At 35.1% G+C, this 13,061-nt stretch overlaps 1 protein-coding gene and 1 non-coding gene across 2 annotated transcripts; both read right to left on the reverse strand.

Annotated features, from left to right (window-relative positions):
* Window positions 1-3,266: 3,266 nt before the first annotated feature.
* Window positions 3,267-4,010, reverse strand: LOC116118612. The gene has a single exon (XM_031404607.1). The coding sequence runs from the start codon at window positions 4,008-4,010 to the stop codon at window positions 3,267-3,269; it is 744 nt and encodes a 247-aa protein (XP_031260467.1).
* A 7,284-nt stretch (window positions 4,011-11,294) lies between these two features.
* On the reverse strand, window positions 11,295-11,401 carry LOC116118746. The gene has a single exon (XR_004126206.1). It is a non-coding gene; the product is annotated as a small nucleolar RNA R71 (small nucleolar RNA).
* Window positions 11,402-13,061: the final 1,660 nt, after the last annotated feature.

A 13,061-nucleotide genomic window follows, 5' to 3' on the forward strand; every position in this document is an offset into this window, starting at 1 on the left:
ATTTGCACAATATTTGCATCTTGCTTTCTTGACTTGAACGCCATTTTCTGTCTCGTAAAACTTGTCGAAATGCGCCCAAACGTCTGATGTGTGTCTGTTTTCGCTTTCGACGGCAGTTGATGATCCCGCCTCAGCTTGAGATGAAGTTGGACGAGGACGACGATTACGAGGACGACTTCTAGAACCACCGGGCGCTGTTGGAATTGACGCCATATTTTGAGGTGTATCGGATTCTAAGACTGGGATTGGGACAGCAGGACTATTTGAATCTCCTGCATTCATAGTAAAATCAGCGGGACTAGGACTAGGATAGTAGTTTTCTTCATCACTGAAATTGATGGGAGAGAAATATGTATCCATTGTAGTTGAAAAAAGAAAATTGATGTAGAAGAAATACAAATTAAAGAAAGAGAATTGGAATATGGAAATTGGAATTTGGAAAATTGGAAATGTGAATTGAAAATTGCAAAAACTAATAAAAATTAAAACAAGAGCAAATTGATAACAAAAAGATTAAGAGAATAAATGAATAATTAAGAGAATAGAGATTAGAGAATAGAGAATTTGAGAGAATGAGAGAATTTGAGTTGTGAGAAAAATATGAGAGTTTAGGGTCAATTTATAGAAAAAAATGGGGAAAGAAAATGACGAAAAAGACCCCTCCAACGGCTATAAAACGACTATATTTCAAGGGTAAAAGGGTAATTTAAAAAAATTAATTTAACATTTTTTTAATTTATTTTTCGGCCAACCCGGATGCAACCCGCTGGGTTGGCGGTCCTCCTGTAGAGAGGACAAAATAGCAACCCGTAGGCCGTCGGGTTGCCATTTTGCAACCCGGCCTGCTCGGGGGTTGCTGGCGGGTTGAACCCTCTTCATTACGGGCCGGGTTAGGGTTGACCCGCCTAACCTGGCCCATTTGTTCCACCTCTACAAATGTCTATGAGATAACATGATTACAGTGACATGTAGTGAATAGGAGACGTCAATTTTTACCCTAGTCGAAGAACTATTCTAGATGTTGGTTTTGTTTTAGTTTGAAACTCTTGGAATGTGGTCTGTTTGGTTGGTTGATTCTAGCATTTAGGGATGTTTTGTGTGTAATCTTCCTACGTTTTTTGTGAGATCCCTAAAATTCTAGAACCTATTTGATGATCACTTGAGACGAAATCCTAGACGACGCATGATTAAAGAAATGACTTATGTAATTCCCAAGATGTCAAAGGTATGTTCCCAACTGAAAATAGTCCTTTAGATGTTAATTTTATGTTAAAAAGCATAAAATCTAACAAAGGGTAAAATAGTCAATTCATTTAGAATGGTATGAATCAATTATCCATAAAAGGGTATTAGGGGCAAAATAGTCATTTTGCCTATGGATAAGCATTGCAAAAGTCAAGGATGAGTTGGCTTAATTGCATTTAATGGCATTAATTAAGTAATAATTATGTTTAGTGCCAAATGACCAAAATGTCATTATATGAAGAATTAAGGACTTATGAGTTATACAATTAAAACAATTGGGCCAATAGCATAATTTTGGAAAATTAATGAAATATTTTTCTATAAATGAGAGGAAATTCGTTCAAGCCAAGGGAGATATCATTTCTTCAACTTTTCTTCAACTTTTCTTCCATTTTCTCTCAAATCTTCCATGAAACAAGCTTTCTCTCTCTAAGTTTTAAAGGAGTTTTGCATAATTTTTCAAGGAGAAGAAGATAGGAGCCTTGGATCTTCAAATTGAAGGGTTTAAGGTAAAGGAATAAAAACCCTAGTTTTGATGTGATTTGAAGATTTGACGTAGATGTTAAGGTATAATGTTATATATATAGGAATAAGGTGTAAAAGAAGACAAAGGCAAAGGATTTGGTGGGGGAATTCTTTAAAAAGGTAACGAAGAACTTCCCATGACTTTAGAAATTAGCTAGGGTTTGTAGATTTTAATGAAACCTTAAATTAAGGCTTTAAGGCATAGAATTAGTTGATGGCAAGTGTAGTTGAACTCATTAATGTTATTTATTGCCATTTATGTTTTATGAGTTGTCATGTTTTAATTGCAGAAAATGAAGTATTGATGTTGATTGTGGCAAAACTTGTAATATTGGAGGCGACATGGTGTTGAATGGTGGTTGCTATTAGAAGTGTTGATGTGTTGTTTGCATTAACTTACAATGTTATAGCAATGATGGATGATCATGGGAGTGAGGTTTTACCCTTCCTTTAAGATGTTAAAGACTATTAAGAGGAGGTTTAACTTATCCATAAGTTGACATATTTGTTAATTTTCAATAGAAGTTGATATGGCATTGTTTAATATGAAGAATTCAAATTTGGCAATTTTAGGGCATATGTTAAACATGCTTCAGTATTTTGATCATAACTTGAGTGATACAAATCTAAATGAGATGATTCTTAAAGCACTAGAAAGTTAAGACATAGCCCTATAACTTTTGTGTTTATGCCAAGAGCCAATTCATTTAAAAAATGGATGCAAAATGGCCTAAAGCATAAGCTTCTAGTTATTAAAGTTTAAGATTTAACATTATTAATTCTTATGACTATGAATTGATTATATATTGATGTGGTTAATAGAAAGATAAAAGAACTCAGAAACAAGCAAATTCCACTAGTAAAAGTGCTTTGAAGGAATCATAAGATAGAATAAGCTACTTGGGAAATGGAAAAAGATATGAGAAGTCGATACTCGGAGCTGTTTCTATAATTTCGGGGATGAAATTATTGTAATGGGGAAGGAAATGTAATACCCAAGATGTCAAAGGTATGTTCCCAACTCAAAATAGTCCTTTAGATGTTAATTTTATGTTAAAAAGCATAAATTCTAACAAAGAGCAAAATAGTCAATTCATTTGGAACGGTATGAATCAATTATCCATAAAAGGGTATTAGGGGCAAAATAGTCATTTTGCCTATGGATAAGCATTGCAAAAGTCTAGGATGAGTAGGCTTAATTGCATATAGTATAATTTTGGAAAATTAATGAAATAGTTTCCTATAAATGAGAGGAAATTCGTTCAAGCCAAGGGAGATATCATTTCTTCAACTTTTCTTCCATTTTCTCTCAAATCTTCCATGAAACAAGCTTTCTCTCTTATGTTTTAAAGGAGTTTTGCATAATTTTTCAAGGAGAAGAAGATAGGAGCCTTGGATCTTCAAATTGAAGGGTTTAAGGTAAGGAATAAAAACCCTAGTTCATCATATCTCGGCCTCTAATAGTCCTAACTCCCTCATTAAGACTTCATTGGTCACTACACCCTCACCATCAGGCAATTCAATCCTAATGGCATGTTTACTCTAATAGGAATTAACCCTATTCTTTTAATCATACCATAGGAGATGAAGGGATGTGTAGCACCAGAATCAATCAAGACATACAAAGGAGTATCATGGAATAAGAACTGACCCATGACTATTGAAGGGTTAGCATCTGCCTCCATATGGGCCACATTATATACCCTGGTTGTCATACCTCCAACTACGGGTACTAAAGTTATAGAACCAATGGGACAATCTCTTGCAATATGACTTGGCTGGCGACATCTAAAACAAACATTGGTCCCCACCAGACATTCACCCTTGTGTCTCCTTCGACATTTCTTATAGTAACTGATCTCACATTTCCTCTGTTGGCCCTTTTTCTTTATGTCCTTCTTGTTGGCTTTAGGTGGGACTCTTTTCTTGCTTTTACCATTATCGTCTTTGCCAACAACTTGTTTTGCACTACTGGACTGGCCAATCTGGAGAGGATTGCTTGCCACTGCTAGGGGAAGATTTAATTTGGTCTCCTTCCTCAAGTACACCTCCACTCTGATGGCTCTAATGAGTGCTTCACTATATGTTTGGGAGGGCTGATGACCTGACATAACGTCTCTGGTGATAATGGGATGAAGTCTGCCCACAAATCTCTCCAATCGGGTCTGTGGTGTACTGACTAGTGTGGGTGCAAACTTAGCCAAGGAGTTGAACTTGATTGAGTACTCTTTGACCACCATATTTCCTTGTTGCAAAGTAATATACTCTTACAGCTTAGAGGATGTCATAACTACAATCTAGTGTTGCTCCTTAAATAGTTCCTTGAACCCTGACCAAGTGAGAGTGGTGGTATCCTGATTCTACTTCGTAAGCTCCTACCATGTCATAACATCTCCTCTCAACAAGTATATAGCATACTGGATCTTCTACTAGTCTGCCATAGGAAATAAAGCAGTAGCTTTCTCCACCAACTAGATCCATTGTTTCGCTACTATAAGATCATTAGTGCCGCTGAATTTTGGAGGCTGATGTTTACTTGAGAGGCTGTAAATTGGTCCAATCTGCTTTGCAGGAACCATTACTTCTAGGTTACTCGTCCTAGCTGCTTGGCTTGGTCCCATATTGGTCATCGCTGTTGTCATCGGAGTGCTTGTACTTTCCGGCATGGTTCTCCTTAAAGCTCTATTAACAGCCTCCTAGATCATACGCTCCAATGTTGCAACATCTGAACTCGGAGCGCTTGAAGTAACAGCTCCGAGTTAGGAGCTTTAGGTGCAGTTGGGACATCTTGTGCATTCAAAGCATCACTGCGACCTGCATCAGTTCTCCTTGTTTTCCTCATATTTATTCCTTATCACAGTCGCACATATAACGTTAATCATCTAAATCAATCCTTACCTAAAATCAGGTAAACATACTTACAGCGATTAGACAACCAGAGCAGCAGAACTTTACATGAGGGATAATGTCATCAATTATCATAAATGCAAAACTCCACAATAGAAAACATCTTAAAACACCCTTTTTAAAGTAACAAAATACTTGCTCTGATACCAAATGTAAAACCCCTCCCCAGTCACGTACCCTTTGAATATCCCTCAATGAGAATCCAGAGAATTCATGTCTGGGGAACGAGTTGTATTTAGAAAACATGTGCAAGAGTAATAATAATGTCTAAAACATTACTATAAGATGTACCGCAGGATCAAAATTTGTACCTTCAAAAATGAAAATAAAAACTTAAATTCATTTGGGCATCAATCAATCAAACATCAATCAATCAAAACATATTAATGCTATTTTCATTCATATGGTGGAAGCTTCAAAAAGGTGTTTCAGAAACATTTGTCATTTACATTATTTATATCAAGATAAAACATCAGGATGACAATAAATTTTCTTCCCTCATGCATAGCCTTGCTGTCTCCAGCATCCCTTGCTTCTGGATTACTTGTAAAACATTTAACCATGAAAGGGTGAGCCCTAATCGCTCAGTGAGCAATGATCCATTTAATACCAAGTATGTTATTTGACATTCATTCAAACACATTCATTCACATACCACACCTCTTTTGCATCTAAGTATGGTTCCTTTTCTTTACTAACTCATATACTTTTCATCATCTTCCCCATGGTCATATAAAACATCAAGTGTACACATACAAATAAGTATGTAAACATAGTGCACACACATCACATGTCATGACATAACATCTAAATATCATCTAACATGAGTACAAATCATCTCATGATGTAAATAATATCATAACTCATGTAATGCAACTAAATGCATATGAATCATTTAACGTCTAGCCGGTTGAACTTTTCTTAGTGTCTTAAGCACTTCATATCATCTAGCCTCAAATTCATCTAGAGCTCTTATAATTGGGAGGCATGCTTATGAGTTATTTAGCATCTAAAGCATATATTCATCTTTCCTCTCATCTAGCCTTAAATTCATCTAGAGCTCATATCATTAGGAGGCGTGCTTACGCATTATTTATCATCTAAAGCACATGTTCATCTTTCCTCAATCGGAATACGAGGATATGCTTACGCGTTAATTAGCATCTAAAGTATATATTCATCTTTCCTCTCATTTAGCCTCGAATTCATCTAGAGCTCATATCATCGAGAGGTGTGCTTACTCGTTATTTAGCATCTAAAGCATATATTCATCTCTCCTCAACCAGTATACGAGGATATGCTTACGCATTTTTCATCCTATCTATTTGCATCTCTAACATCTTATGGCATGTAAATACATGTTTTAGTGAGCTTAATACTTTTGATTCATCTATGGATTATCAATCCATTTACATTACCTCTTGCTCACATTCATCATCTTAAAACATATATTACATTAATCTTCATGCCATTTCATAACATTAATCATGTATTCGCATCCATGACCATATATATCTTTCAAAGATCATCTAACTAATGGCTAAACATTAGTGCATGGCATAATAGGGTTTGTAGATTTTAATGAAACCTTAAATTAAGGCTTTAAGGTATAGAATTAGTTGATGGCAAGTGTAGTTGAACTCATTAATGTTATTTATTGCCTTAAATTCATTATACATGAAGTTATTTCCATTTATGTTTTATAAGTTGTTATGTTTTAATTGAAGAAAATGAAGTATTGATGTTGATTGTGGCAAAACTTGTAGCATTGGAGGCCACATGGTGTTGAATGGTTGCTATTAGAAGTGTTGATGTGTTATTTGCATTAATTTACAATGTTATAGCAATGATGGATGATCATGGGAGTGAGGTTTTACCCTTCCTTTAAGATGTTAAAGACTATTAAAGGGAGGTTTAACTGATCCATAAGTTGACATATTTGTTAATTGTCAATAGAAGTTGATATGGCATGGTTTAATATGAAAAATTCGGATTTGGCAATTTTAGGGCTTATGTTAAACATGCTTCAGTATTTCGACCATAGCTTGAGTTATAAAAATCTAAATGAGATGATTCTTAAAGCACTAGAAAGCTAATACATAACCTTATAACTTTTATGTTTATGCCAAGAGCCAATTCATTTAGAAAGTGGATGGAAAATAGCCTGAAGTATAAGCTTTTAGTTATTAAAGTTCAAGATTTAACATAATTAATTCTCATGACTATGCATTGATTATATATTGATGTGATTAAACCATGAACTAATGTTTACCATTTAGTTAGATGATCTTTGAAAGATATACATGGTCATGGATGCAAATGCATGATTAATGTTATGAAATGGCATGAAGATGCAATGTAATATATGTTTTAAGATGATGAATGTGAGCAAGAGGTATTGTAAATGGATTGATAATCCATAGATGAATCAAAAGTATTAAGCTCACTAAAACATGTATTTACATGCCATAAGATGTTAGAGATGCAAAAAGAAAGGATGAAAAATGCGTAAGCATATCCTCGTATACTGGTTGAGGAGAGATGAATATATGCTTTAGATGCTAAATAACGAGTAAGCACACCTCTCGATGATATGAGCTCTAGATGAATTCAAGGCTAAATGAGAGGAAAGATGAATATATGCTTTAGATGTTAATTAACGCGTAAACATATCCTCATATTCCGGTTGAGGAAAGATGAACATGTGCTTTAGATGATAAATAATGCATAAGCACACCTCCTAATGATATGAGCTCTAGATGAATTTAAGGCTAGATGAGAGGAAAGATGAATATATGCTTTAGATTCTAAATAAATCATAAGCATGCCTCCCAATGATATGAGCTCTAGATGAATTTGAGGCTAGATGATATGAAGTGCTTAAGATGCTAAGAAAAGTTCGATCTGCTAGACGTTAAATGATTCATATGCATTTAGTTGCATTACATGAGTTATGATGTTATTTACATCATGAGATGATTGGTACTCATGTTAGATGATATTTTGATGTTATGTCATGACATGTGATGTGTGTGTACTATGTTTACATACTTATTTGTATGTGTACACTTGATGTTTTATATGACCACAGGAAAGATGATGAAAAGTATATGAGTTAGTAAAGAAAAGGAACCATACTTAGATGCAAAAGAGGTGTGGTATGTGAATGAATGTGTTTGAATGAATGTCAAATAACATACTTGGTATTAAATGGATCATTCCTTACTGAGCAATTAGGGCTCACCCTTTCATGGTTGAATGTTTTACAAGTAATCCAGAAGCAAGGGATGCTAGAGACAGCAAGGCTATGCGTGAGGGAAGAAAATTTATTGTCAACCTGATGTTTTATCTTGATATAAATAATGTAAATGACAAATGTTTCCAAAACACCTTTTTGAAGCTTCCACCATATGAATGAAAATAGCATTAATATGTTTTGATTGATTGATGCCCAAATGAATTTAAGTTTTTATTTTTATTTTTGAAGGTACAAATTTTGATCATGCGGTACATCTTATAGTAATGTTTTAGACATTATTATTACTCTTGCATAGGTTTTCTAAATACAACTCGTTCCCCAGACATGAATTCTCTGTATTCTCATTGAGGGATATTCAGAGGGTACCTGACTAGGGAGGGATTTTACAACTTAGGCCATCTTTGGACCTTTTTTTCCTTTCAAGCCACCCTTATATGTTACTATCCTTAGTCACCCCATTGAGCCTTACTGTATATATTGAGCCTTGATTTTCTTTCTTTTAACCTACAATAACCTACCCATTTTAACTCTTAAACACATTTCCTACCTTTGTTGTTCTTTTAAGAGGATTAATCTGAATCTTGAAATTAAAATGTATGTGGCTTCGAGATTTGTATAGGACTTTAGTGAGGATATTCAAAAGACCAGGCTAGGGGTTGTTGTGTGAAAAAAAAAAAAAAAGGGAATTGGGTGATATCATTGCTTCCTAAGTTATGTGTTTAAAATAATAATAATAAGAAGAAAAAAAGAAAAAAAAACAATAAGGAAGCATGAAAAGGGTACATATTCAATTGTGGTTGGGCAGAGTGATGCAATAAAAAGAAAAAAAAAGATAAAGGGTTTCGGGTTTAAGAGAGTAAGTTGTTTTGAGCGATTGTGTTTTTGAATTGTAAGATTATTCCTCTTAATTGCTTGAATCCCTTACGTTCTTTCATAACCCAATACCCTAGCCTAGCATTATAAGCTTAACGAAGCCCTAATGATCTGAAGTTGTGCGTTTGTTCTACATTAATGGAGAGTGATCCGAAAAGTAGGCCTATGGAGTTGTGTTTTCAAAGTTTTCATTTTCATGGGATCAAAAATTTGTTTTCTCTTTGGAAGTTGCATATGAAACCTTCTCTAGGGCTAGGATTGATGATTTGTGGTATGATTGTGTGGTTGAGAGTGGAGAATGAAGATGAACTAATGTTTAGGGTGTTCCTAGATAGGGGGTAATTATTGCTTATTCTTTTTTCTATATGTGTATGCTTTGTATGAGACACATTTATTGCCTAATCCAGGAAATGTTTATTTTGTATATATGTGTGTTAAGACTTGTGATAATCCTAGGATTATACTATTTTTCTATACCTTTTTGGTAGGATTTTGGATACTTCTTAAGTCGTTTTGTGCTTGAATTGCAACTTAAATTCATATATTTTACGTTTCAGGCCAAAACATGCATTTGGAGCAAAACTGAGCAAAATTGAGTTTCTGGACCCAGAATTAAGAGAAATTTAGGAATCGGGGAAATTCTTATGCGGAGTGGAAGCATTATGAAGCTTGTTCCAATCGGGGATCACAAAGATAAAAGATTCAAACGAAAAAGCAAGCAGAGGGTAGTTTTGTAATTTCAGAATAAATGAACAAAGTTTGCTGCGACGAAGATGATTCTCAGCCGTGGCGAGCTAGCCTCGGGTCAGATGGTTTAGCAAGATTTCAATTCGATGTTGCGATGAAGTTTATTCTTCACTACAGTGAAAACTGCATTTCTTCTATTTTTAAAATGTTGCATTTTAAATGTATTACATTAGAATCCTAGGTTTTTGGCCGACTATTTAAGAGAGCTTTAGCTCATTTTAGAGGGGGTTCAGATTTTGGGAGAAGAAGAGGAAGAAATTGGAGGTTGGAGCAATTTGAGTCTTCATTTAGGGAAGATTTCATTCTCTTTCTACCATTTTTATCATGTTGATTTCTTTTCTTATAGTTTATTGTCCGAATTTCTTTAGTTTAAATATGAACTAACCCACTTTTGGGTTAGGGTTTTGACCTAACTTTGATTACAATGGTTTAATCTATTAAGATGTTGTTTTTATATTCTATTGCATTGGATTTTGTATTTATTCTTGTTCTTAATGAAATTGAATGTGAGTTTTCCTTATTTCAATTGAATGTTGAGCATGATGAACTGAGAAGTGATTCATGTGTTAGCCTTTTAGAGTAAATACCATAGTTTAATGAATGCTAGAGTTAGGTTCGGAGATCTATGAAATCACTTTAGGGTTCCATTTAGCTTAAGAGACTTTGAACTATTAATCTTCATTTTGTTGGGTGCGGAAGCTTAATAGGGATAAGTAGGAAAATATAGCCTGAGAAGTTATGATTTACAACTTAAGGAATTCGATTTACATCTTTGCATGTGAGTTTAAAAGCAACATCAACCGCAGATTGAATCAGAGTAACTTAGTGAAGTCAAACTCTAACCTCTTTGTCTTGAATTGATATTTCCGTAATCAGTTGATATTTTCTTAAGTTGTTAGAATTTAAATTTATGTTATTAATTTTGTGTTAATTTCTGTTTTTGTCTCCCGCAATTCCAAAAAACTTTATTTTCTTCAACTAGTTACAAACCTAGGAAAATTAGTACTTAACACACAATCCTCGTGGGAATGATACTCTATTAATTACTTTATTACTTTTTGCGACTAGTGCACTTCCTACACATTGCATGTTGTAAAATCAACGCATCAAGTTTTTGGCGCCGTTGCCAGGGATTGATTTAGTGTTAATATTGAAGTTTTCTAGTTTTCACAAGATTGGAGTTTTATTTTTGTTCTAATTAGTTTTAGTTTAATTTTGTGTTTCTTTTCATTCTTTGTGATCTTGTGTAGTTTATGCGAAGAGTGAAACAACATCCAATGGTTCCCATTGATCCAGAGATTGAAAAAATTGAAAGAAGACTTACTAGAGAGAGAAGAGAACGAGAGTCAATAGTCATTGAGATGGCTTATACCAGAACTTTGAAGGAATTCTCAATACCCTCCGTTGATGGTAGTGGTCCAAGTATAACTGGACCATAGGTCCAAGCCAACAATTTTAAAATAAAGCCGGCAATCATCCAAATGATCCAACAGTCGGTACAATTTAGGGGAGATCTAAAGGAAGATCCAAATTCACACATTGCAAACTTCTTAGAGATCTGTAACACATTCAAGGAAAATGGAGTGCAGATGATGCCATCAGGTTAAGATTATTTCCCTTTTCATTAAGGGATAAAGCAAAGGGATGGTTACTGGCACTACCAACAGGAACAATCACAACCTGGAATGAATTGGCACAAAAGTTCCTGACTAAATACTTCCCTCCAGCAAAATCTGCAAAGATGAGAAATGATATCACCTCATTTCTACAGGAAGAGAACGAGTCACTTTATGAAGCATGGGAGAGATATAAGGAACTGTTGAGAAAGTGTCCACACCATGGTTTGCCTGTTTGGATGCAAGTCCAAACTTTCTATAATGGGTTGCTAACAAATGTGCAAAAAACGGTGGATGCAGCATCTGGAGGAGCATTGCAAAACAAGACACCTAAATAAGCATATGAGTTACTTGAAGTCTTGGCAAGTAACAACTACCAGAGACCCAATGAAATAATTTATCCAAAGAAGTCTATGGGTATTCATGAAGTTGATGCTTACATAACCATTTCAACCCAACTGACAGCACGTCAGAAACAATTATAAGGTATGCAAGTAAATTCAATTTGAACACCTTAAGTAACATGTATTTTTGTGCAGGTAACCATGCGAGCATTGAATGCCAAGTGGGGAATAATTTTGCTTCAGCATCCTCATCATCAAAACAAGTCAACTATTTGGCTAGGAATCAGAGACAATAGAATAATCCTTTCTCCAACACGTACAATCCTAGTTGGAGAAATCATCCAAACTTATCTTGGGGTAGTCAGAATAATCAATGGAATCAAAGAACAGTGCCAAACAATCAAGTAGGGGTGAATAATCAACCAGGGGATCAAAGAGTTTTGAAATTGGAGGATATGTTCGAAAAATTCATGTAAGAGACCACAAGTTTTATGAGTGAGACGAGGGTAAATTTCATAAACCAATGGGCATCGATTCAAAACTTGGAAGTACAGATGGGTCAAATAGCCAAAAAGTTGAATGAGCGACCTCAAGGTTCCCCACCAAGTAACACAGTGACAAATCCACGTGAACAAGCAAATACAATTACTTAAAGAAGTGGTGCAGTCTTGGAAGAGGTTGAACAAAGAGGGAAATAAGAGAACCCACCAAAAGAAAGGGAAGAGTCTAATGAAAAAGTCGAAGAAGAAATCATTGTTGAGGAAGAGTCAAAGAATCTCCAAGAAGAAGAACCAAAGAGGGAAGAGATGCCAAAACAGAAGAAGGAAAAAGTACCATTCCCTGAGATACCGCCAAAGTTGGCACATCATACCCCTCCTGTGCCTTTTCCTCAGAGGCTCAGAAAGAAAAATCAAGATAAGCAGTTCACGAAATTCCTTGAGGTATTTAAAAAACTATATATTAACATTCCTTTTATAGAAGCCTTGCAGTAGATGTCAAGCTACGCTAAGTTCCTTAAGGACATTCTAGTAAACAAGAGAAAGTTGGAAGAGGAGGAAACCATGATGCTTACAGAGAAGTGCAGTGCCATTCTACAGAAGAAGCTACCTCCAAAACTCAAAGATCTAGGGAGTTTTACTATCCCTTGTGTTATAGGAAATATTGCATTTGATAAAGTTATGTGTGATGCGGGCGCAAGTATTAATCTAATGCCTTTTTCTGTTTTCAGGAGATTAAGGATTGGTGAAGTAAAGCCTACAACTGTATCTTTGCAGCTTGCAGATCGATCCATTAAGCATCTGAGGGGCATTGTTGAAGATGTACTAGTTAAGGTGGAAAAAGTCATTTTTCTGGCAGACTTTGTTATGTTGGATATGGAAGAAGACAAAGAAATTCCTCTCATCTTGGGACGACCATTTCTTGGTACCAGGAGAGCCCTAATTGATGTAGAAGGAGGGAAGTTGATCCTAAGGGTCCAAGATGAAACAGTGACATTTAATGTATTTGAGGCAATGAAATTTCCATTAGAATCAGAATCAAATTCAT

Source organism: Pistacia vera, unplaced genomic scaffold (assembly GCF_008641045.1).
Source record: "Pistacia vera cultivar Batoury unplaced genomic scaffold, PisVer_v2 Contig1242, whole genome shotgun sequence".
Classification (NCBI taxonomy): Eukaryota; Viridiplantae; Streptophyta; class Magnoliopsida; order Sapindales; family Anacardiaceae; genus Pistacia; species Pistacia vera.

Bases quoted from the DNA above. Each gene is read 5' to 3' on its own strand.
- LOC116118612 (XM_031404607.1), bottom strand. From the start codon at position 4,010: ATGGTGGTCAAAGAGTACTCAATCAAGTTCAACTCCTTGGCTAAGTTT.